This window comes from Protopterus annectens, chromosome 1.part1 (genome assembly GCF_019279795.1).
Source record: "Protopterus annectens isolate FY-2018-M chromosome 1.part1, PAN1.0, whole genome shotgun sequence".
Taxonomy (NCBI): domain Eukaryota; kingdom Metazoa; phylum Chordata; order Ceratodontiformes; family Protopteridae; genus Protopterus; species Protopterus annectens.
In genome coordinates, this window is record NC_056726.1 from 248253977 (window position 1) to 248280464 (window position 26488).

Consider the following 26488-nt stretch of genomic DNA (forward strand, 5'->3'; position numbering starts at 1 on the left):
AGTACTAATACTGTAACACTGATCTCGCTGAAAATCTACTGTTAATGGTAAGTTTTCTTTACACAACTGTACTGTGTTTTTCAAAAGACCACTGTTGCAGTAGTAATCATACCTCTCAACTGTCTCTGATTTAGACTCCAAATTTAGCTCTGTCCCTCTTAATCACTCCTAAAACTGGTGCTTCTTAGAGGAAACGTGGTGAATTATACTCAATAAATAACAGCAGTAAGTAAGAGTTATATATTTCTTTTATTTCACAAAATGGTAATACTTTTAGCCAGATGTTAGGTACTGCATCTGGGCCTGAGCTTTTCTTAACTTTATTTCAGTCTCTCTGGCCATTACTTCATCCCATTTCATATCCTGTACATTTGTTCTTATTCTCTCTTTTACATCTTCTATCCATTTAGCCTATTTGTTATGTTCCACAGGATCTTCATAGATATTTTTCCAAATTATATTTATTTCTTCTTTTTTGGGTGGTCTTTCAATTCCTTTTGCCTGGTTTCCCAATTCTCTATACAGCTTTTTTGGGTAATTAATAAATGTATTTTGTACTTTACATTTATCTGCATATCTTCTAAGTGTTTCTGCCTGGGCTGAGAGTTTTAGTTTATTATTTGCAATAGTGCATGACAGATCCTGATCTGTTCTGATACTGCACATTACTTTTATCACGTCTATTCTTCTGAGTATTTGTTTATCTGTTCCCTCATCTACACTGTTCTAACAGTGACACTTCTTGTCTTAATTGCTTTATAGTGTTCTCGATTCAATACTTCCACGATGGTATTCTATTTCTCCCCTTCCTTCCCCTTACTACCCTGTGTTCTCATGGCAGAATTTTTTCTGTTATTAATTTAGCTGCACAGTAATATATCCTGTTTACTTCTGTTATATTGTATGGATTTCTATGGACAGTCCTAATTACTGTGTTCATTTGTTTTACCAAGCTTCTAACTTTTGGGGTTTTATTGATCTTCCGCAGTCTATTTTTTTTCATTGATCTTAATATGTTTATCTCTAATAAATCAATCAACTGTTCTCTTAGCTCATTTTCTTCTAAACTGATGGCACATTTTTTGTTCTCCATTTCCTGCAAGCATTCTATAGAAAGTTCGATAGCATCTTCCTGTGGCACATTCTCTTCAATTTCATCCTGTGTCATCCGTTGCTCTGTAATATGAGAATTCACTGACCTATCACTCCTCCACATTGAGTGTGTCAGAGTTTCCACAGTTTTCTGTTCCTTCCCTTGCTGTCCAGCTTCAAGTGAACATTTATACTGATTTCCTATGGAAGGCTCCAAAATATCTTCATATGGCACCTGATCAATTGCCTCCTGTTCCACTGTTTCCCCTTAATGTGGATGTCCATTGCTCAATCCTGATGTGGTGTTTTCTGAGTACTCACCTCACAGATACTCCATAACCTCAGTTTCTATTTCTTTAACTTCTCCAACACTAATCTTTTCTCCTTTTCCTCTTTTTATTTTTTGTATTGTAAAAGTTGTCCATGTCCAAATTCATTTTCCTGTACTTCTCTTCAAATATCTTTGGTGCTGCTCTTTTGTATTGATCAGTTTTGCTTTCTTATAAAACATTATACCATATTACATCTCTTTTTCTCTCCCATGTCTATTTCTTCTTCAGATGTCTACTGATCTTCATGTTTCTCCTTACTTTGGGGCATACCTCTCAACCTCTTAGAACAAGAGATATGGACAAAGCCATAAAAAACTGTGACAAAGGCCCAAAAACAGGAACAATTTTTAAATATTGCTCTTACAAACAGACAAACATAAATCTGTTTTTACAGTTTTGTTTCGTTCATGTGAAACTACAAAGTGAAGTACTTGTTAGTACTTTTTATACAGTCTACGTAGCATTTTATGTTGTAATAAAAGCTTTGGAAGTACTGCTGCATTTGGAGTCTGGTGCTTTTGTGGATTTTCCAAGTTTGTTTTTCGTTTATTGGTGCTAGTTCGAAACTTAGACATTTGACAGAATAACAGGTTTCGCATTAGCATGAATTTTCTGAAGAGTATGAAATCTAAAACTCAAATGTCTGTCGTTATTTTCTAACTTCAGTCTTTAATGACTTGCCACTAATTTGCCAGAAAACCACAATTTTATGAAAAACAGACCAAGAATATGAGGCAAACATCTGAATATTCTGCGAAAATCTGTACAGTTGAGAGGTATGCTTTGGGGACTCGATCCATCATGCTGTGATATAACCAGTGTTAAACCTTCTACACCAAATCTTTCACTTCACAGGCATTCCATAACTTCAACTTCTATTTTTTTTTAACTTCACTAATCTTCTTTTCTACATTCCCTCTTTGTGATATTTTTTTATTGTGAAATTTTCCATATCTGGATGCCTTTGTCTGCATCTCTCTTTGAATATCTTTGAGGCTGCCTGTTTATATTGAATAATTTGGCTTTCGAATTTGCATAAATATTGCACCACATCAAGTCTCTTTCCCGTGTCTATATTTCTTTTTTATACCTTTCAAAAATCTCTAGGTTTTGTTTATATTTTCGCACTTCCTCAGCTGCTTCTTTTTTCCAAACAGATCAAAGTTTCTTGTCTATATGATGTTTTTCACAAATCTGTTGAATGAACAAAATTTTTATTTGAAGTTTCTGACAGTTTTTTCTTGTGGAAGTATTTTTCTTTCATTTAATTTCTCTCAGTCTTTTGTATATCTTGTGTCTGGAAATTCTGGGCTTTTTACATAACAGTAATGATACATAATTTCTTTCTTATCCTCAATAGTCTACTCTATCGTCATTACAGCTCTTCTTTGGCCTATCAATTTTTGTGATTTTTTGTGGACTGCTGCCTCCTTCTACAACAGGGAGACAGCTTCCCCTTGGGCCTGGTCTGGCCACATTGTAGGAACACAGAAGGTCTTTGGCTAACGACGTTCGCAGATGACTGCAAACTAGGAGCCATAATCAAATCTCCAAAAGATGTGGACATCCTACAAAAGGGCCTTGCTGAGACAGATGCCTGGTGTCAAAGCCATGGCCTCAAGCTAAATGCCAAAATGTGCATTGTCATTCCTTTTATTAAAAACCCAGTACCCATGAACTACCACATAGGTGGTAGTCTACTTAACACCGAAAGTGTGATAAGAAACCTTGGGACACAGATGGACAGTAGTCTCTCCTTTGATAATCACATTGCCACAGTAGTCAGGAAATCCTTCTATGTGGCACACCTCATCACAAAAGGTTTCTCATCCAGGAAAAAAGAGGTCATTGTTCCCCTCTACTCATCACTCAGACCCATTATAGAGTACAATGCCCCTTTTGGTATGTACTTCACAAGACATCTACAACAACTGGAAAGGCCACAGAAATACCTCACAAAGAGGATTACTGGCCTCAAAGAGATGCCCTATGCAGACCGTCTCAAAAAACTGCAGCTTTATTCCGTTGCATATCGCCTACTCAGAGGCGATCTTTGCCTAACACACAAAGCTATGTCAAACTCAGAGCTTTTAGACATGCTCCACTTAAAGAAATCCCAATCCCTACGAGCTACACGCTCTAGGGACCTAAACCTCATCACCACAATAAACAGAACATGCTGTAGGGATAGATTCCTGTCCCAGACACTTCCCATAGTCTGGAACAAACTACCTATCTATATCAAACAAAGCTCCTCATTAGCACTGTTCAAGAAAAATCTTGATGATTGGATGGGAGATACGAAATTCAACCCGGGGATCACTTCTGTGGCTCTGCTCAACAGTGGCACAGGAAAATAATTTTCTTGGGTGGCGAAAGCCAGGGTACCTTTGGCTAGGCTTATATAGGCTCTAGGGCCAACAGCCTAGTACCTACCTATGAACCTATGAATGTTTCCATATTCTGAGGATTCTACACTGCCATTTTTCCAGTCCTGGCACCAGTGTGTCTACCAGGATTGGGCACTTTTTTATTCCGGGTCTTTTGTGCATTCAACTATCTTTTTTTAATTTTTGACGTACTTCTGTCCATGATTTATGCTATATAAAATACAGTCTATATAGCAGAGTCGTCTTGGTGAGATTTTGAGAAAAACAGGGTCCACCCCATGAAGGTACTCACCAAGACTTTAGGATGCCTCCTATAATAGCTGCTGCATCTCCTCAAAAATGGTGCTTACAAGGTAATAACATTCCATCATCCAAACAGTTGAAAATGTTTACGATGGGGAGTATCAAACAACGCAGGACTTGTGTTAGTAGGTCCAGTCTAAGAAGAAGCTTGTGGCAATTGCCCTCGGCCATTTCTAAAAGAAGGGAGAAGCACTGTTGCTTGGGCCAGAAGGGAGTTGGCACAAAGATCTTTGAGAGTCCTCCTGAATCTACAGAATGACCCTGGATATCAATTTAAGGGGTTTGAAGGCATGGAAGGAAATATTCCTGTCCAAGAAAAGGAGAATGTATCTGTTTTCTAGGCTGCCCACAAGGAATCCTGAAGCAAAAGTGTCGATAGCTATTTATTGTGAATGGAGGCAAACAGATTGATTTCAAGTTTTCCCAACAGCAGATCAAATCCTAGAAGACCCCCTGATTCAATTTCCATTTGTGAGGGCCTGTCTAGGTCCATCTTAGCTTGTCTGCCACAAAGATTTTGCTTTTAAAGTAAGAAGTCTGTAGAGTGCTCAGATTTCAGTAACAATCAGTAAAAAGGTAAGTATGAAAAAAGTAGTCTTTTCACAAAAACAGCAGACTGGCAAGCACAAAACACATTTGCCTCAACCTATAAAGTAACTTTTAAGATTGTTAGCAATAAAAAGTAAACTTATCAAAAACAAAAGTTTCACAAATAAAAAAGAGCAACAAGTTAACCTGACAGAAATGTCTTGTGACAGTCCCAAAAACAGTACAACTTAGCTAAACAGAAACATTTACTTTAGAACAGTGCTGTTTTAGACTTAAAAATAAAATAAGGAAAGGTGTTCTACCAAATGGAACTTACTGCCCAGTAATGGAGAAATACTAGCCAGCCATTGATCTTCAAAAGCCCACTAGAGGAATGCTCTTCAGTGACAGGAAAATCTCTGAAGGGTCTGACATCCAGCCTCTAGTTTTCACCTTGCTCTGATCAAGCTTCAGTCTGCCCTTAAGCTTTGGAAGCTGGCTGGCTGTTATATCCTAGGCAGGATATAACCCATATATCTTAGGCTACCGCAGCAGTGATCAATGACGAGCATCAGCTGTAGCAAATCCTGTTTTCTCTCTCGTAACACTGTTATAGGGCTTAGTAAAAGTGTGCAGTGAGGACCATGTAGCTGCCTCTACAATAGATCAAGAGTTCACTCTTTCTATAAAGTCACAGAGGTAGCTTCAACTCAAGAATTAGCCTCAACTTTCTGTGGAGATGGCAGGTTGCCATGGTTTCTGTAAGAAAAATGAATAGCCTGAGACAGTCATCTAGAAAAAGACCTGCTTGGATACTGGTGGACTTTGAAGTTGGTAAGATTTTTCTGAAATCTTTAGTCTAATACAGGTATAATCTTAACTCTCCGTGGATGTCTAAAGTTTGAAGGATTTTTTTCTTCTCTATTTTTGGATTCAGGGAAGAATACACAGAGGAATACTCAGGTTTACTGTACAATCGTAAAAAAAACTTTGGCATAAAGGAAGAGTTTGTTCTGAGATTTAGCCTGTCCTTATGGAAGATCAAAAATGTGAAGTAGACAAAGGTCTGTAATTCAGATACCCTAATAAACCTGTCCAGCTGATGTCACAGTAAATAGAGTAAAGCAGTGTAAGAAATTTCTCCAGCACAAAATTTAGATCCCAGGATGGTGCCATCTTCTTTCTGGGTGGTTTAATATGCAAGTACCCCTTTCAAAAGTTGTTTGACTTGGAATAAAGAAGAAAGGGCAGACCTGAAGCAGACAGGCATAAATGGCCAAAAGGTGTACCTTGTGAGAAGTGGATATAAGACCTTAATTGAGCAGTTCGCATGGGTACTGGAGAACCACTGATACCCTAATTTGAGATGGGTCTTGTTCTCTCTCAAGCACCAACTAGAAAATACTTTCCATTTGGCTGCATATACTTTGCTAGCAGCAGGTTTCCATGTCTCCTTTAACACCTGTTGCATTTCCTCAGAAAAAGGTACCAAAAAGGGATCAAAATCCTATCGTACACACAGATGGAAATTCTGAATGCTGAGGAGGATGAGAGATTCAATTTCCCAAAAGAAATGTTTGGCAACTGCCCCTGACCAGATGCACAGCAAGGGAATATCACGGTTATCTGGGCCAAAAGGGGAGGCACCAAAAGCATACTTGGCAAGTCCTCCTTTAGGAAAAGGAGGAGAATGCATGAAGGAACATTCCCATCCAGAGGAAACAGAATGCATCTATTTTCAAAGTCTTTTTGCAAGGTGTCCTGGAACAAAACTGTTTTAGTCATCTGTTGAGACAGGAGGCACACAGATCTACTTGGGAAATTCCCCACAAGTGGGCAATTTCCTGGAAGATCCCAGAGTATAACATCCACTTATGAGGGTCTATCCTAGAAATGTTCTGACAGTCTGCTACTGTGTTCTACTGTGAGAGATTGTATGTCACATGTAGCATTAGACTGCGTTGAATTACCACTTTCCAGACCACCATGGCCAACCTGCAAACATGGAAGGATCTCATCCTCCTTGCTTGTTTATATACCACATTACTGCAGTGTTGTCTGTTATTTCAACAATGGTCCAGGTGTCCATAGTCAAATTAAAGTTTTGAAAGCTTTTTATCAGGACCCACAATTTTCTTGAAATTTACAAGTCGATGTTTGAAATAAGGCTACCACATGACCTGGACCTTGACACCTTGAGAAAGCACACCCCTTGTAAAGAATAATGCAGCTGTGGTGACTACTGAGAAGGAGAGGGGGAGAAAGAGGGAGACCTGAATTTAGTAGGGCTTGGTTGGCCCACCACATGAGCTCTTTCTTGATGAAACTGAGAACAGAGATTGGGAATATCAGAGAATGTAGATGCTGAGCTGAAACAGATTTGAGGAGCCACTGAAATTTCCTCATGTGGAGTCTGACAAATGAAACCAGGCCAAATAAAGAATCCTTAGGAATTCCCATGCTGTGGAGCTGTTTTGATGAGCCAGGTCTATGAAGTAATGATGATAAGAAGACATTTTCTCCACCAGACTATCTCAGAAGTAAGAAGTTGCAATAAGGCATTCAAGAAGGGGTACATGTGAATACCTTGAAGTCTGTAGAAGGCAATGACTGAAGCAAGACACTATTGAAGGCTCTTTGGATTGTGCAGAGATCAAACGGTAAAGATGTACACTTAAAGGGCAGTCCCAAGACAAAGATTATTAAAAAAGTCTATATTTTTCATGGTAAGGCATCTTTGAGTTCTAGGGTGACCAGAAAAACCTTTGGCGAAACAAGCGGAAAAGGGAGTTTTATAAAGGTAAGCATTTTGAATTTTTGAACTAGGAGGAAGGTATTCACCTAGGAAAGGTTTAAAATTGGTCTCCAGGTGCCTTCTTTTCTGAGAACTAAAAACATTCCTGAATAGAAACTTTTACCTTGCTGGGAAGTGGAAACCTGCCTTGTATCACTCCTCGGGACAACAGAGCTGAAAGACCTTGAGGAAAAAGATGAATCTGGCTCTTCAAAGGAAAAGGGACCCCTAGTTGAATATGACAGTAAACCTACTGAAATTTGCAACTGTACTGAATTAATTTCAAATTCAATCATTTAAGGTTATGCTTCCAGAGATAAAGGCAGTGAGAGAGATTTCTTTTTTCGAAAGAAGGTCCTTAAGATCCCTCGCCTTTTTTTTTTTTTTTTTTTGTATCACGCTGCCATTTTTTTCTTATATCACTGTTTAGTTGACTTTTGAGGTACAGATTTAAGTGGCTTTCCAAAGAAAGGTTCAGGGGTAAAGAAATAATTCATTTGGTATTTGGGAATTTGTAGCTACTGTACTCCATGCATCAATTTTCCTCTCTCTTCTAGCTTCCTAAGAATTTCAGAGGAACAATTTCCAAAAGGAAGATCTTTATCAGCAGCTTCCATTTAAAGGAAAGTTTCTTTTTGAAAATTTTGTAGCCTGACCCACGCATTAAGACACATCACTCTTTCTGTAGCAGCAAATCCAGAAACAGTATTAAATGAATCATAAGGAAACTTAACGGATTAATGATTGGAAAGCAGAATTTGCCACGTCAAGTAAATTTGATTTAGTCTTTGAATTGAGAAAACTAGCAGTGGTATCCTCTGCAAGATATATCTTTGCCTCCAAACAATTCTGTTGATGTTGCAGAAGAGGTTTAGATTCCAAGACAGAATATTTCTTATGCCATTTAACTTGCTGATGTGTAGTAAATCCATCAGTATTGGGTTACAGGATGCCTTTCATGTTAGGAACAGGTCACCTCTTAGCAGTCTGTAGCATACCTAGTAGAGTGATGGGGCTTTGAGTAGGTCCATGTACGGCATATCATTTAGACCTTGCATCCTTTTAGTAAGGAACCTCTGTGGATGTTCCGTTGTTGCATGTATCTGGAGAGATGTATGCCAAAGGGGGCATTATACTCAATGACTGGCCTAATGAAGGCCGAGTAAAGGACAATGAGATCCCTAGATCTAGATACAATTCTTTTGTTTGTAAGCGGTGCAATATAGAAGGAATTTCTTACAACAGACACATGCTTTCCAAAAGTTAGGTTACTGTCCACATAAACTCCCAAATCCCGAACAACTGGGTCAACTCCCAGGGGCATATTGTCAATATTGTCAGTGTGGTAGTTCCCTGAGCTAGAGGACTTCCCAAAGGATACAGCAATGCATTTTTGGCACTTAGTTTCAACTGAAGATTTTGAGACAAGTTATTTAATTGAGATACACCTTACTCAAGGATAGATATGTCACTGGGGGATTCAATGACTGCTCCTAGCTTGCAGTCACCTGCAAACTTAGTCAGCCAGAGCCTTTTGGTATTGGCTTTTACTTATGTCAAACAGGAGACATCCTATCACAGAACCTTAGGGGACTCCACTGAAGACTGGTCTCTTTGTGGAGGTAACTTCCCCTATTTTGATTTCCAGTATTCTATCTGTTGGCCAGCTGGCAATCCAGTGGGTAAGATAGGGGTTTAGTTCCAGTTTATTTTGTTTTACTACTATGTCTGAGTGGGGAATTGTGTCAAAAACTTTGACAAGATCAAGGTACGTGGTGTTTGCTGTTTGGCCTTTATGCATTGCTTTAGTGACATTTTCAAAGAACTCTACCACGTTACCAAAGTATGACCTGCCCTTGATGAATCCAAACTGAGACAGGTCCAGTGTTTAGAGGCTCCCTGTGTCCTGACTGATTAGTTCCATGATATGTCTTTCCATAGCTTTGCATATGAGGCTGGTTAGACTTATGGGACTGCAATTGCTCTGGAAGGTCCTCCCTTATACAGCAGAATGACAGTAGCTGTTCTCCATTTGCTTGGTACAAGACCTGTACAGAAGCTGAGATTAAACAGTGTTATTAGGGGGTGGGGCTAAATTGTGCTTTATGGTATTTAGGTTGCATCCAGGAATATTGTCAGGACCCATCAGTGCAGTATTTTTAGCTTTTGATAGCACTTTTTGGATTTGGTCTTGTACAATAGCTGGAAGCAAGCCAGGTTCAGGTATAGCTTGAGGGTCAGACTGCGGGGAAAGAGGGGTAAAAGTTAACACTAAATCTATCAATCAGTGAGTTTGCTACATCTTCAGCCTCAGAGTAGGTAACATCATTCACAATCAGCTCAGTGCTTTGCTGTATTGTGCTTCTGAGATTATAAACTTAACTATAAAGCCCTTGTGATTGTCTTTGACTTGGGTTGCTACTTTAACCTCAAACTTAGCTTTGGTGGATTTTATTAAACTCCTGAGTTGTTTGTTTATTTCAGTGACAAAGGCTCTTACATTCTGGGAATTACTCTTAGTACTTTTAGTCAAAATCCTTTTCCTTTTATTGTAAAACGCAATGACATTACAGTTCCACTATGTGGGTTTGTTTCTGGGATTTGTCCTGCACTTGTTCCTATCGGGTAGAGCTGCATCTATGCAGCTATTTACAAGCTGGTATTGTGTGGTGTTGTATGTGTCCATGTATTCAGTCTTTAGATGCAACAACTGATGTCACATGGCAAGACACATGGGAAGCAGCAGGAGCCACTCAGGAACATGTCCTCATTCTAAGAAGCCCAACCCTGATCTGACCTGTGAGGTGGCTCTGTATGCTGGTGCAAACGCAAAAAAAACACATGACTCAGTACATCACCCTGAGAATGCTAGTCAGGATGGCAGAAGCATGTGGTTAATGAAATCATTTTTGCAGTTAATTAAAATGACAATTGGAAGTAAATGACCTTTAACATTCACTTCAGATGCACATGTAGCCCCTTTACATAAACCTAGGAAAGAATTAAAAACATGATGGCACTATTCCTTTTTAAATATCCCCTAAATCATGTTTTTAGAAGATGTAAAAGAACTGCAGAATTCAGGAGAGAAATCTAGCAAACCGAAGTTACAAAAAATAATAAAACTGAATGAAGATAGTTTGTTACAAAAGTTATATAAACTGTACAAATAAAAATAAATAAATGCAATAATATTGTGATGTGGTGATTTGGAAGTTGTCAGGAGGTAGATGTGGACTTAATTTATGTAATAAGGGTTGGGATATGGATGAAGTTATTGAAGAGTTAGTTACCATTAGCAAACCAAATGAATGAGCTAAAGCTGTAAGAGTAATAAAAGAATGTATATAGCCAGGGAATTGTTATGGCTAGGCTTGTATAGGCCCTAGGGCTGATAGCCTAGTACCAACCTATGAACCTATATAGAACTTGTATCTGAAATCTTTTGTTGGATTACGAAGCTTTTTCTTTTTACTACCTTACTTTAACTTTGTTTCATAAACAAAACAAAATTGTATAACTGAAGATGTTTAACAAAGCTATGTCTACTCTTTCTTTGATAAGTGATGTGGGATCTTTAATATCTACCTGAGCTACCACAGTCTCAGGCAGATGGGGACCTTGGTTGAAAGTTTCATCCGAGCAATGGCACACCCAGGAGTGCAGCCATTAGGCAGCACTAAAGTGTCAGGAGTGGAAAGATCATCCAGCAAAGGCAAGAGAGCTACCAGTGAGCCACTGACACCGGTAACACACACTGCTGCAAACTGCTCTTTTCTCCAAATGGTTGCTGTACAGCTACCTCCCCAAAGGGGGATATTCCCTTGAGTAGGAGACACAGGAGACTAGTGAGCTTTCCAACTTGATAAGCAATACAGCCATCACCAGAATTGGATAAACAGTTCAGAAAAGGAAAGGAAAGGCCAACCAAAAGACTTGAGAAGTTGCCCACCATGCTACTGCAATTCTGACACTGGAAAGACCTGTAAGCATGTGGTGGCATTGAAATCACTGACACCTAACAGTTTAATGCAGCATATTCACCCCAGAGTATGCAAAAAGTACAAAGGAGATTGTGGTGGTCATCAAGTCCACAAGACAGTTAGAAACTGGGTTAGTATCTTGGCTGCAAAGCCATAATCTCTCATACCCTTATCCAAGTGTAAAAGCAACTGTAGGGTGCCCAGCTCAGCATCTATGAAAGCTATTCCCTGAATAGAAGTCAGATAGGACCCCCCCCCCAATTTATGGTCACCTCTGAGTAGTGCAGTCAAGAAAGCATTGTTCACAGAAGTCCCAGACAGGGATAACACTGGCTAGTTGTCCAAGCAGAGAAACATATGGAGATTCTTGTCCTGCTAGGCTAGACTTTAGAACAGTGAGGACAGTCTATGCCGTTCTCCATAGAAGTATGAAAAATTGTTTAAAGGAGGTGCTACCTGGGAGCTAGGCAGAGGTGCAATCTTCTGAACAGTCTCCTGCAACAGCTACAGCACACTTAAATTAAGGTCAAACAACTGGGAATTAACATGCAATACTGCTGCAAAATCAGGTGGTGACTGTGGGAAATAGTTCTGCACCAGATCCAGCATCAGCATCAAGTTGTATTCCCTATGAATGTGCTTCCCCAGCAATGACTCAAGTTCCCATTAGACATCAGACACCTGCTTGGTGTTTAGGCCATGAATCATGCATCCACGACTGGGTGACTCAAGGGGCTGCTCAGCAGGAGTAGACTAGCTGACTGCTGGCTCTAGTCAATTTCTCAATAGCTAACAAATTGGGATTGGAAGGCATGCTCCATTGGACTCCTCCTCTTTAAGGAAGCAGGACTGCTGTGGGTTTGAGTCCTTGTTAGGCAATGCTCAGTACTTGCACAAACCAGCAGGCTGAGAACAGTGAGTTTTTATCTAATCCCTCTGAGCTACACGCTCTAGGGACCTAATCCTTGTCACCACAATAAACAGGACATGCTGGAGGGGATAGAGTCCTGTCACAGACACTTCCCATACTCTGGAACAGGCTACCCATCTATGTCACGCAAAGTTCTTCATTAGCACTTTTCAAGAAAAATCTTGATGAGTGGATGGGAAATAGGAAATACACCCCGGGGATCACTTCTGTGTCTCTGCTCGACAGTAGCACAGGAAAATAACTTTCTTGGGTGGCGTAAGACAGGGAACCTTGTTGGCTAGGCTTGGGCCGATAGCCTAGTACCTACCTATGAACCTATACAGGAGGCTAGACCTCTACTTACCCTCTGAATGTATACGCTTGTGGTGATGATACTCCAGTATATGCCTGCAAATGTTAGATAAGCACTTCCAAGGGTCAAAATATGAGGAGATCTTGATGGGTGCAGGAGTACCAAAAAGTTATGCAAATGACAGGGTTGAATCTCAGACACTTGTGGCATATTCTGACATCATACTTCTCCCCAAGACAATACAACTAATTTACAGGCTGGTTATCTGATGGTTACACGGACACTCAGTTTATAAGATATGCGAACACAGGAACTTCACTGATGACAGCAAAGATGATGATCCAAACTACGCAAGTAGCAAAAAAAAAGAACTGGGGAAAATGACGGTAAAACGCAATTATTTATTGATTACATGAAGTCATAGCATGCACTGAATGGGCGTGCATATATCCACCCCCCAAAGTAGAATCTTCCCAAATTATGCTGAGTGATGGAAACGAATAGCTAATCAAGGTGGGTTCCTTAGTATTAAATCTCATAGTTATCAGCTTTAACAAAAGAACCACTTTTTACCTGACTTGCAAGTATCCACCAAGTCATCTTCAAGAACCACCAGCATTGACCGAGGTATGCTTCCTACAGATAACCTTTGCACCTATTTGGAAAAGTATAGCATTAACTTTGTTCTTAAGCTTTATTTCAGAGTAGCACACTGCTAGATTTTTCCATTAAAAAATGCTACAAAAACTAAGCAGTTTAGGAAATTAAGATTACCTTATAATGGCTTTTATAAACATCCTTACCATGTCTGCCACATCTCTATTGTACTGAAGAATAAGTTTGGTTTGACATGATTTTTCCCAGCAGACTGAACATCTAGTTTAGCCTTCCATACTACCACTGCTCTATTTCAAAACAGCAGGGAAATGTTAAAAGTCAGATGTCTAGAACCATTTAAAATGAAGATGAGAAAGAGGATGCACAAATCACACTCTGTCACCCAGATGTAAATTTGCTATCACTATATCACTCCAAATGAGAAGGTAATTCAGTATACACTAAGATGGCACCTTACAACCAATACTTTTTTGTGTGACTGCTTATCTTGTTATACAGGCTAAGGCCATCTACTTCTTCACCATCACCTCCAACAGTATAGGGTCTGTCTTTTGCACTACTTCCTCCCACAGTTATCCCTCTTGATGACATTTGTATCTTCCACTGCTTTTGATCTTTCATTAATTTGCTAAACGTTTTACTACCTCAATGTGGCTCATTTTTATTTACAAACCACAGTGTCAACTGCACTTGAATTATATGAATTACAATATATACTCAAACTCCCCCCAAAAATTGAACTGAGTCATGGGTAAAGCACTGAGTTGTGTAGACAAACCACATTAGACATCAGCTGTGATGCACAGTATCCTCTAAAAAGGACAATATGGATCGCACACTAAGTTGTGTCAGGCCTAGACACTGCAGAAATGGTTCTAGGTGATTTAGTCAAGAGAACTAGTGGGCATGTGTATTTGCCAGTAACAAGTGGTTGAGGACCCAGCATATTCCTACCTATGTCAAGGATCCATGCTGACAAAGGGAAACATGTATGCACCTCTGCTAGCTAGTGTCTGCCTGTCATGAAGCCCTGTAGCCCTAGGTCAATAAGCCATTGGACATCCAGCGCCCAGTTGCCAAACATGAACTGACGACTGCTACACTGAATACAAGTTCACTGACAGGACACAGCTTGGAAGTGAATGACAGAAGAGTAAGGAGGAAACCGAATATCTTGGGTGTCCAGCAGACAAGCTGAAAGGGCAGTGCAGCAAAGCCACTTGACTTGGGATCCAGAGTCTACAATTCAGGGAAAAGACAGACTAGCGATGGTGTTGGAATTGTAGTGAGTGAGTGTCTTTAGAAGACAGTGACAGCTGTCATCAGAATTAGTGACAGACTCAAGGCAATCAGAGTCTGCTGCAAAGATGGGGCAGTATTCATAATCTCATCCTGTACCTCACAGCAGAGTTATGAAAGTGAGAAAAAAGTGCATTCAGGCAGCAATTGCAAGATCTACTAGATAAAGCAAGACAACACAAGCTGGTTGTGCTACAGGGAGATCTGAATGCTCGTACTGGGACAGAGAGAGAAAGATAATAAGACTGCTTCGGTGCTAAGGGGTGGGGCAATAGGAATAAAAGAGGAGAAAGCATTTTAGACTTCTCGCTAAAAAATGTGTTGACAGCAGCCAACAGAGGGTTCAGCAAGAGACACCATCACAAGATCACATACAAAAGTGGTCAACAAGCAACTTAGGTAGACTTCCTCTAGTAAATAAATGGCAATGGGGTAGAACTGTAGATTGTAAAGTCATGCACATGGAAACAGTCGGCACACAGCATAAACCACTGGTGGCCATATAAAGTGCAATCAATGGCCAGAGAAGGTTTAAGGTCAACAGAGACTAGGCTTAAGACCTGAAAGTTGACTGGAATGAAAGCACAAGAGTTTGAGGAAATACTCAGGAATCTAGAAACTCAGGAAGAACAGGAAATAATCAGAGCTGAAAAATAATGGCAGTGTCTCAAAACAATGTGTGTGAGGGCTATAGAACAAATATGCAGCCAAACCAGGTATGGAAATAAGGTACATATGGAAAGTTGGTGGTGAAATGCAGAATTCCAGAATGTAATTAAAAGAAAAGAATGCAAGAATAAGTGTGAAATAGAAATGACTGACCAGGCTAAGAAGGAATACTGGTTGTCCAACAAAAAGGATGAGACAGTCACAATAGCAAAGAATAAGGCATCAGAAACACTATATCAACTTCTGGAAAGTGATTCAGAAGATTACATAAAAATATATCAGGCTGCAAGGCAAATACAAAAAAGTAAATAAGACAATCATCAGACACTATTAATAAGGGATTCTAGCAGCAACCTACTCACCAGTCCTCAGGATGTCGAAGACAGATGGAAGAATTACATCCAGCAGCTTCTGAATAAAGAAAACCCCAGAGAAGCTGTACTGCCCCATATACAACCTACAATGAAAAAGGAAGAAAAGCCCACCCTAGAAGAACTAAGAACAACATAAAGGAAGATAAAGTCAAGGAAAGCATGAGACTCAGATGTGGTCACAACAGATATAACAACGATGATGATGTTGGGTAAGTTAGTTATAGCATTATGGAGAGAAAGGCATACCCCAGATGACTGGAGAATAAGCATCCTAACAAAATAAACGGACACAACCACAGCCAAATCTTGCACAAGACTCCTTAGGTAGCTGCCTATGGCCTGGAGCTTAGTAAAGGGTCCCATCACAGCCACCTCCCCCATCATTCAAGTAAGATCATAGGAGGTTACTAGCTATTGACCCGGAGGTCATTTCAAGCCTAGCAGTTTCATCCCAATGTAATACCATAGACACTCTACTAAGGACAATCCTGGATATTGACTAATGACTGCACATGAACAGGAGGGTTGTGGGCACTATACCTGTTAAGAATTTATGGTGCCCCATCCATTCATCCAGGTTCCTTCTGGACAGCGTCTTAGAGGTGCTCTGCTTAACATGAATTGGCAGCCTATTCCAAAGATGTGGCAGCTGCTGGGAGACAAGTTTGTCCCTCCAGCATGTCCTATTCAAGTCGCAGGCTATATTTAGGGTCCTGGAATTGGTAGCTCTAGTCCCATTTGATTTAAGGATGTGCAGCAAATTCATTAGGTTTGGGTTGGGGGTTGCTCTGTAAGCCACACCCAAGTCTTCCCTAATAAATCTATATGATACAGAGTATAGTGACAGGGACTTTAGTCTGTCTGTGTAAGGCACATGCTGGAGTCCCTTGATCTTTTTAGTTACAAACCTCTGAGGTCTCTCCAATTGCTGCAGGTGCTTTGTACGGTACATGCCGAAAGGGGCACTGTACTCAATTATGGGCCTGATTAGTGACAAGTATAGCATTTATAACCTCCTTTGCTCTAGAGACGATGCCTTACTAATCAATTGTGCTATGTAGAAAGCCTCTTTACTACAGTAGACACACAGTAGCCAAAGATAAGGTCACAGTCTACTTGTGATCCCAGATATCTTACCACTTTGTAAGTACAAAGGGTATTGTTGTTAATTTGACAGTGTGATGGGACATTGTTTTTACCAAAGAGAATGATGATGCATTTCTATGCATTCATTTGGAGACTGTGACTAAGACATCAGTCACTGGTCTGAGTAAGACCCTCTTGAAGTATACTGATCATTTGGGAATTCAGTAATTGCACTCAGCTTGTAGTCGTCTGCAAACCTGGTCAGCCACCGCCCCTTAGTTTTGGCCTGAACTTCTGAGAAGTATATACCAAACAGTAAGGGGCCCAGTACTGACCCTTGTGACACTCAACTGGTGACAGGTCTGATGGTTGATGTGGAGTCACCCACTTTAACAGTGTGTGACCGGTTTCTGAGCCAGTTGGCAACCCATCTTACAACAAAGGGGTTTACATTCAGTTTGTTAAGTTTATCGGTAATGCCTGAGTGTGGGATTGTGTCAAAGATCTTTGTCAAGTCGAGGTATGCTGTGTGCATAGATCTGCCCTCATCAATGGCCCTGATCACATTTTCTAAGAAATCCACCAGAAATAACAGGCAGGATCTGTCCTTGACAAAGCCGAATTGGGTCGGATCTAGGGTTTGGAGATCACCTATGTCTTTATTTATGATGTCCATGATGATTTGTTCCATGGCTTTACAGATGAGGCTGGCCAGACTTATGGGTCTATAATTCCCTAGGTCTGTTGCCAAGCCATCTTTGTGGAGGAGAATAATGGTTGTTCTCCATTCCGCATGAACAAAGCCTATGGTTAGGCTTTGATTAAATAGGGTACTTAATGGTGATGCTAGTTCATGTTTTAGTTTGTGTAGAAGACAGCCTGGGATACTGTCTGGTCCCACAGAGGCTGGGGTTTTTTTTTGCCTTAAACAAGGCTTTAATGACCTGCTCTTCAGATATGGGAGGGGGGAGATTTGGCTTTCAATGTTTGTGATAACTCTGGAGGGGATATGGGAGTTAAATTTCCACCAAATCTGTCCACTGGCAGGTTGACTATGTCTGTGGGATCAGTGTATGTGTGTGATACTGCTAGTCAGTATTTTGGCACATGCTTGGGCCCTATGTTTTAGGCTACGTACGTAGCTGTAAAAGGCCTTATTGTTATCCTTGGCCGTGATAGGTTTTTCTCAAAAAGTTACCCTTTGAGAATTTGACATGTCATCTTATTTGCTTGTTGAGGCTGAGGAGGGTGCTTTTCCATTGTTGGGTCCTCACCTTAGTTTTCTTAAACAGCATTAAAAATTTTACTGAAGTGATGCATCATCATGGTCACCAAGTCCCATCAGTGTGCATTAGCAAATGAAATTTTGAATTAAAACAAAAAATACTCACAACCTTCTGAATTTCTCCCTGTCATGGAGGATTTTAAAAGATTTTTTTTTTTTTTTGTTTGCAGGGGGGACAGAGTAACCACCAGGCAGTGCAACTGGATTTCTCAGGTCAGCACAGAAATAGCCAGGAGCCAAGGAATGAAAGCACAGGTTCAACAGTAGACAGCCTGAGCAGGAATTTTAGTGAGCTTTTAAAAAAAAATAATTTTAAGTAATGCAAAAACAAGTAAGTGTACTTAGTCGATTACTAAAAGGTGTTAGCCCTCAGTGTGAGAAGAAAATGAGGCAATAAGTGAGTATAGCCATAACTCATGTGGCTTGGAAGTTTGTTACTGTAGTCAGTGGCACAACCCAGATAACTTCAAAGAAATCTAGGAGAATGAACCAGAAGCCTACAACAACAAAAAGTCTCAAGGGTTGCACTTCTATAGTGAGTGTTTTGTACCTGGCAAGTTAAATTAAGTGTGACAAAATTCAAGCCTAGCTTTGATATAAATCTAGCATGCATTATCTCATTTAAACCTACAACTTTTCAGCTTGATTCCATTTAATACTCATTTCTTCCTTATTGCATTTTGATATCATTTTAAGCTGGCTTTTTATGAGACTTATGTGACTTATAAACAGAGTAAAATGGAACATTTCAAGTGTAAGCAATAAAACAACACAGTGGTAGTTAATCCGGTCTGTCCTGCTGTTAGAAATGCAGGTAGGACCTGGGCAGGATGAAAGGGGTTGGTTAAGGTGTGTGATCTAACTGGACAATCCATTTGGCAATGGATTCTTTGGAATTTCAGGAAGTTTCCTCTTTCTGCAAGATGGAAGAAGGGAAAGTGGCATGTAATAACACCTGGATACTAGGTTTCACACCCATGTATCTTGTGTTATACTTGCCCAGGTGTCTGGGTGCAAAGACAATTGACCCCCAAATGCCTCTAGAGTTGGACAGTTGGGCAACTTTTCAGGAGTGCTGAAAAGGCCTGAGAAAGTCTCAACAGCCCTGATTTTGGGGACCTCCTCTGCCTCTAGGGCAACGTCTCTCATTGAAATTTCCCCCTCTGCCTGTGGAGGAATTTTCACCGCATGGATCTTGGAAAGGACCCTGAGATTTATGGAACCACATCTTCTTGCCGCCTCTGATTCCTAGAAAAGGTTTGTTGATCTGTAGAAAACTTGATTCCTACGGCAGACAGGGTCTTTCCATCTTTTTCACTGGGGATCAGCATCTCTAACTGATGGCCCAAAGAAGGACATGCCATCAAACAAGGCATTAATAAAGGGCATCTTAAAATGTTCTGCAAAGTCACAAAGTCATATCCAGGCATGTCTCCTTATGGCCATGCCAGAACTGCTGCTCGTGAGTTGCCTTCAGCCATGTGACATCAACCTTATTGAAGCACTGGATATAGATAATAGATTGGCCAGTTTCGAGGATGTCCTTTTAAAATCCTAAGCAGACATGGACAGAGTATTTGAAAGCTCCCTGGTCAAATCTCTCTGAAGCCGACTGAAATGTGCCGGGTAAATGAGTGACCTCAGGGCAAAGGCTGCTGAGGCAAAAAGTTGCTTTCCAAACTTGTCCAATGCTCTAGACTCCTTATTAGGCAGATGAACAGTAGAGCTGTGTTCCACCAGCTCCTTCTTGGTGGCTGCTCCCACCACCATTGCATCTACTTGGACTCCTTTGCTCCAGTGTGGTCTGTCAGATTGGGGGGAGAGGGTGCCAAAAACTTGTCAGGTCTCTTTGGAAAGGGTTCAATGGTGTCCAGATCCTTACAAGATCAACAGGCAACTACATCAATAAGTTTGTGCACCGGGGGGTAACCCAAGACGTAGATGGATCAAAACCAACAGCTTCCAAAAATACAGATTCTTCTGGTGAGTGGTTGTGGGAAGAGCAACCACCTTTCTGTTTCACAATCTCTAAAGCATCCCTGATGGAGATATCATCCAGTGGTGATCTGGGGACCCCTCTCCTTCATCAAAACTGGTATCCTCTGTAACAGACTCCAAAGGAGAGTTAATGTGTCTCCTTTTAGACGTTCTTTTCCAGTGAACCTCCTCTGTTGGATGTTCAGGCGAGGTCTTGGAAGAGAAGGGAAGTTCCTCTAATAGAACTAGCTGTACAGTTATTGATTCTGGCTGTCCCTGCGAAATACGCTTGTGTGACACAGAGCTAGGAACTGATAAAGGAAAGGGAGAATAAGAGACATTAGAAGGCTGTTCTCTGTGGAGAGAAAAACCCCTTTAAACCACCTCAAAGGCAGATGGAACTTGAGAAACTCTGACCTGCCTCCTCAGAAACTAAATTCCTGACGAAGGCAGGTCTGGACCCAAAACAGAACCATGCCTTGGGGTGGAGCCAGATCGAACTGTCAGGGCAGAGGCTCCAAGAGGAAGGGACAGATCCGACAAAATTGAAACAGAGCCCATCTCCTCGGACCCAACACTGACACTTCAACTCTGAGATCCATTCTGATCTGAAAGTATCGGAGCAGAATTAGGCAGGGAAAATCAGTGCAGCACAGAAAGAAGCTTTTGTTTGAATCCAGCACCAGACCCCATGGGAATCACAGATCTTGGGACTCCAAAACAACAGGATGGATGGGGGAAGGAGAAAAAAAAACAACTGCAAGATTTGTTGGCATACTCACGGATCCAGTAGGGGGACAGAGCTGGTAAGACCCCCATCTGGATCAGAGCTCAGAGAAACTTTTGCATTATCCTATCAACATCTGCTTCCGACAAGCTCCTGGAAGTGGAAGGTGGCCTAGGAGTGCTTCTTGGGTGTCTGAAGCAACCTCAAATTCGGGGTGGAAGAAAGTGGCTTAATGGAGTACTCAGGAGTAGCACTCCTATACACAGGACCCTGATTTGGATCAGAGGGTCCACAGAAGTACAGTTGTGTAAAATCTTACCATAATAGTAGATGTCCTTTCCTTCATTGTTGCAGTATTCTTAACATATGGGATTCCCTGTCATGTGCATCCCTACAACGGCCAGTATACCAAGGACTGCTGTTGCTTTAAGGTACGCCAAATGTGACATGCGTGCTCCTCACATAGTGTAGGGCATAGAGGTGACGTTCAGACATACCATCCTCTGACCTGATTTCCCAAGTAGGAACACCAGTCCAAGGAAACCCAGAAAAGGACTAGGGGGAAGAAGGGAGGGAGTGAATACTGCAACGGTAAAGGAAATCACATCTACTGTTATGGTAAGACTTTAAACAACTGTACTATGTTCTTACATTCACTGTTGCAGTACTTCTAACATATGAGACAGTGCCCAAAGCTCAAGAAGAAACTTAGGATGAGGAAGGAGAAGTAGAGTCCTCTAAGAAGCCATAAAGAATGGCCCTAGCAAAACTAGCTCCAGCTTCGGAGATGCCATCCAACTTACAGTGCTTGGTAAAAGTATGAACAAGTAGCTGCTTCAAGAATAGAATTAGTATCAAACCCTTTGAAAAAAGCACCAGAAGAAGCCACAGCCCTAGAAGAATGAGCCTTTACAGAAGAAGGAAAGCTCTTACCATGAAAAGTATAACAAAAAGAAATAGCTTTGAAATCCAAGAAGAAATAGTTTGCTTGGATACAGGTAATCCTAAAGACCTAGGATGAAAAGAAAAACTGATCAGAATGTCTAACAGCCTTAGTCTTATCCAAATAAAATCTGCGCTGTCTATACACATCCAAAGTATGCAGCACCCTCTTACTGGCAGATTGCGGAGAAGGGAAAAAGAAGAAAAAAGAATGGACTGATTCAGTGACAACTCATTAACCACTTTAGGCACAAAGAAGGCTTAGTATGCAAGGACACCCCACCTTTATGAAATACCAAAAAAGGAGGACAAGCCATAAGGGCTTGAAGCTCTGACACCAGGTTGGCAGAAGTAAGAGCCAACAAAAGAACCATCTTCCAAGAACAATGCCACAAGGAATCTGAAGGAGTAGGTTCAAAGGGAGCTTGAGTCAGCTTCTTCAAAACAAAATTAAGATCCTAGGGAGGAGGAACAGGCATCCTGGGAGGTCTCATATGAAGGACGCCTTTAAGGAACTTTTTAGCCTCAAATCTAGAAGCTAAAGGAGGAGATCAAAGCAGACAAGCGGACATAGCTGACAAGTGGGCTTTAACAGAAGAATAGGCCAAACCAGCATTGAGCACACAAATAAGAGAACACCAAAGGAACATCCACAGTACGTGGGTCCAGGTTACGAGACAGACACCAAACAGAAAACCCCTTCCATTTGGACAAGTAGGATTTCCTAGTAGTGGGCATCCTGGCCTCCAACAGGACCCTCAGCATGTCCTCAGAAAAAAGGTGTCTACGTGGAATCAAATTCTATTACCCACAGTGTCACTTGAAGAGTGGACAGGTGGGGATGGATGAGACATTTCTTGTCTTGTGTGAATAGATCCACCCTGTGAGGTAATTTGTGATGACTGCCCTTGGCTAAATACAGAAAAGGAATCCAATACTGTCGCAGCCAAAAGTGAGTCAATAACAAGATTTTGGGAGCATCCTGTTGAATTTTGAATGGGACTTTTGGAATGAGAGAAAGAGTTGGGAATGCATAAAGAAACATCTCCTTCCAAGAAAAAGGTAGGGCATCCACCTTCCACACCACAGGACCTGGGACTCTGGCACAAAACAGAGGATGTTATCTGTTCAGAGGAGAGGCAAACAGTTCTACTTCAGGAGTACCCACTAGTGGGCAATGTTCAGAAATGGTTCCCCTTCACAATCTCGAATTACTGAATGGTCGAAATTCAGTAATTCGAGACTGTAAAGTCGAAACAACAAAAATCCCGAAACCCACAAGCACTAAAACAAAAAAACCCAACACATACACCACACAACACGCACACCATACAACCCACATCACATAAACTACAAGCCATACACTACATGCATGCGGGGGGGCAAGCCCCCCTGCATCCCCATGCACCCCCCACACCATCCTACTTACATATTCTAACTCCAAGATCGCAGTAATACACAAAATAAAAAACACCACACAAACATTTTATACTGCCTTGCGGGCACACACATACACACACACAAACACAGACACATCAAACACTCACACTCATACTCCCACCTCCCTACCCTAACCCACACACACAACTTACAAAACACACACACACACACACACTTACCTTCACTTCTGTAAAACATCCCGACTCACGCACTTCCCATCCCGTAGCTGACATGCATAAGCACGAATTCGAGATATTTGAATCCGCGCTTATGCAGATTCGCGCTTATGGGTTTTCGACTTTACAGTCTCGAGTTACTGAATTTCGAGCATTCAGTAATTCTAGATTGTGAAAGGGAACCCCAGAAACACATCCCTGTGAAACATCCATTCTTGGGATTGAGTTAAGGATGTGCTCAGAGTGTCTGCCACAATATTCTGACCTGACAGGATGTAATCTGCCTGAAGAGTCACTTGATACTTGACAGCAAGATCCATACCTCTCAACCTGGAAACATTAAAAATCTGGGCAAGGGCCATGAAAATGGGCACAAATCTGTATGATGATTAAAATCTAATTTGCATACATAATTACATAACCCCACCTACTCCAACAGAATTGTGGGATACCAACTTTCAAACACAAACTGAAAAACAGACAACCAAAATATGGCACCAAAGTCCCCCTGCAGCCATTTCAATGTCCCATTACCTGGCTATTTCACCCCATTTATCATCAACACTAATGTGTGCATACTGCTTTACTTCTACAATGATTATTTGGATTTTATTTTTACATTTTGCAGCACATCAATCCACAAACACTAACAGACATCTGATAAACAAAGCAATACTGTCTCACAATGAAAACAGACTTGGCATTAAAACCTCTATGCCCTTGAAACTCACATTAATTGAAACAGCAATGAAACCTGCACCACATCCAAAAAAAATGCATCTGGCCAGTGGTGGATAAAGATTACCTTTGGGCGGTTTTCAAATCATTGGCCCCTTGCACAGAAAACAAGAAACATACATGTGTTCTTTTCTTCCTGACTTTATTAAGTTATAGTCCTTTATTGTTTGAATGAACATTTTTCCAGTAGGCTGTACTGTAGGCAATGAAAGGAAATGCATGAACCAATAATTACAAAACTGCTCAATTCAGAAAATTTCCATCATAAAAGTCTACTTCTACACCCAAACTATAAACAAAATGACAGTAGTGTAAGCCATAGGCATCTTGCACAGCTTCTCGCACTTATTTTCAATTTGTTTTTTGTTTTTTTTTGGGGGGGGGGCAAAAGGTCAAAAACCAGGGACACATTTTAAACATTGCTTGCATAATTTTTGGAAATTTGCTAGAATAAAATGCTGTGTTACCACCATGCATGTTACTGGCAAGTCTTGAACCCAGAACACTATACACTACAGTCAGTGCAACATACCACTATGCTAAATCAGCAGTTTAAACAACACGAAGACTGAAACTTAATGGCTATCATTTAGTGAATTCAGTTCTCACTTCTCACCATAGTTCGCAACCTGTTAGCACAAACAACAAAACCAATAATGGGGAAATACAAATTCTGTTGTCACCATAGCCCTCAACTCTTAGTACAAAAAAAATTCTGAGCAAAGCTGAGAAATGGTAGTGGCTAGGGACTTGAGTCTCTTTTTACCCTGTACCAAAGGTACAGGGTTTGAGCCTAAATACCTGTAGCCACCAGGTGTATTACACTGGGGGCATTTTCACATACACACACACACACTATGTGACTTGCAGTTTTACATTATTAACCTTGTAGTACCAGTCATTTGAAGCAGGCACTAAGGAATTAACAGCATATCACTGCAGTTTTACAAACAGATATATCTTTAGCCTTAGTCCACTTCCTGATCCTCAACAGATTGAAAAAAAAAGAAATAGGAAGAAGCAGTGGGATATTCTCTTGTAAATCACTGACTACTATAGATTAATACAAAAAAATCAGTACTGTTCAGAATCTCCTGCTGTTTTTGCTGATCTACCTATGCCTGGTTTCAGAAATTTATAATGGCGTGCACATGACACAGTGTTATGTTAGTAGCTGGTTAACCCTCCAGCTGGGTTGTAGTCAGTACTTTATCCTTCTGTGCCAAGGGTGTGGCTGCTTCACTGACATTCTATCAAAGAGTACAGTTAATTCTCCTATATATGTTTGTGTTAAGTGAAGTTAGCTATAAACTAAACAATGTTATCAGCATTTGAGGTTATCCATCTATAAAGATCACTGCAGCAATCAATACATTAGGCAGGATTCACAAAGCCTCCGTGTAAGAGTTACAAGTCTTACACGGAGGCTGCAGTTAAACGGTGTGACGTCAGCATGCCATGCATATTCATGAGGGCATGCTGACTCACACCCAAGGCTAACACGGTCCATGTAAGAAAGTAGGGGGCGTGTCCGCAGGGCGAGTCCTGCAAATGGACACGCCCCCAGAAGAGGAACAGTCCCGAAAGTAAACCCCCACGAGAGAGTCCACGTAAATGTCAACAAACACAACACATGGCCCCACAGATTATAAACATAAAAAGTAAGAATGAACATGTTATATTTTTTTTATAAGTTCTAAAGATGTTTGCCTGTAATTGCGCTCGTTTGCGCAGGCGTGCCCGTCGCTTAGCCACAGTTAGCAGTCAGTGGAAAAGCATATAAGATCTAAATATGCAAAGTAAGCCAAGAAGCAATAGCGTAGTGGTAGAGACGTCGGCTGAAGACGAGGCAGTCACGGTTCGAGCCCCCACAACATCAATTTTTATTTCTAGTGAAAGAAGCACGAAACAATTCCCTGACATATATACATATATAAAATTATATTTTATGTAAAATGTAATGAAATGGGCCATGTATTTTGAAGAAATGTAAGATAATAAAAAAAAAAAAATAAAATGTCAGAAGTGCCTATAGCTGAGCTACGCTCTAACAAGCTGAGTACATCTGCCAGTAGGTGAGCAGTGGTTTAACAGGTGTAAAATGAGTGCCCGGGGTTGAGCAGTGTTGTAACACGCTGAAACTATGTGCCCGTAGCTGAGCTGAGCGTAATATGCGTGCTGACAGCGAAACGACACGTAAACCAGCGTAACCCGTTTGCGCGGAGCTGCGCACCGCGCCAACAAGATAACCGGCGGGCAACTTTGAGCAAGCTGTATCAAAACTGCCTTTACACAGACACACCTCCTAGCTTGTGTAGACAGTCATAAAAGAAAACAAAGCAATGGCCAGGCTCGAACTCAGGATACCATGCACCATAGTCAAAGTACTGAACCTCTAAGCCATGACAGTTGCACTTAGAAGTGCAGTATTAGCATATATATAGGAATGAATGGAAAGAGAAGCAAGACAAAGCAGGTTTTGTGAAGCTGATACATTTTCAAAATGGCCAAT

At 40.9% G+C, this 26488-nt stretch overlaps 1 protein-coding gene across 2 annotated transcripts in view; it reads right to left on the reverse strand.

Annotated features, from left to right (window-relative positions):
- Positions 1–26488, reverse strand: part of MCM9 (minichromosome maintenance 9 homologous recombination repair factor) — a 1342783-nt gene that overhangs the window by 890672 nt on the left and 425623 nt on the right. For both annotated transcript variants that reach the window (XM_044074397.1, XM_044074388.1), the window contains exon 5: positions 13219–13300. In XM_044074397.1, coding sequence (XP_043930332.1) covers positions 13219–13300 — 82 coding nt within the window. The remainder of the gene's footprint in view (positions 1–13218; positions 13301–26488) is intronic.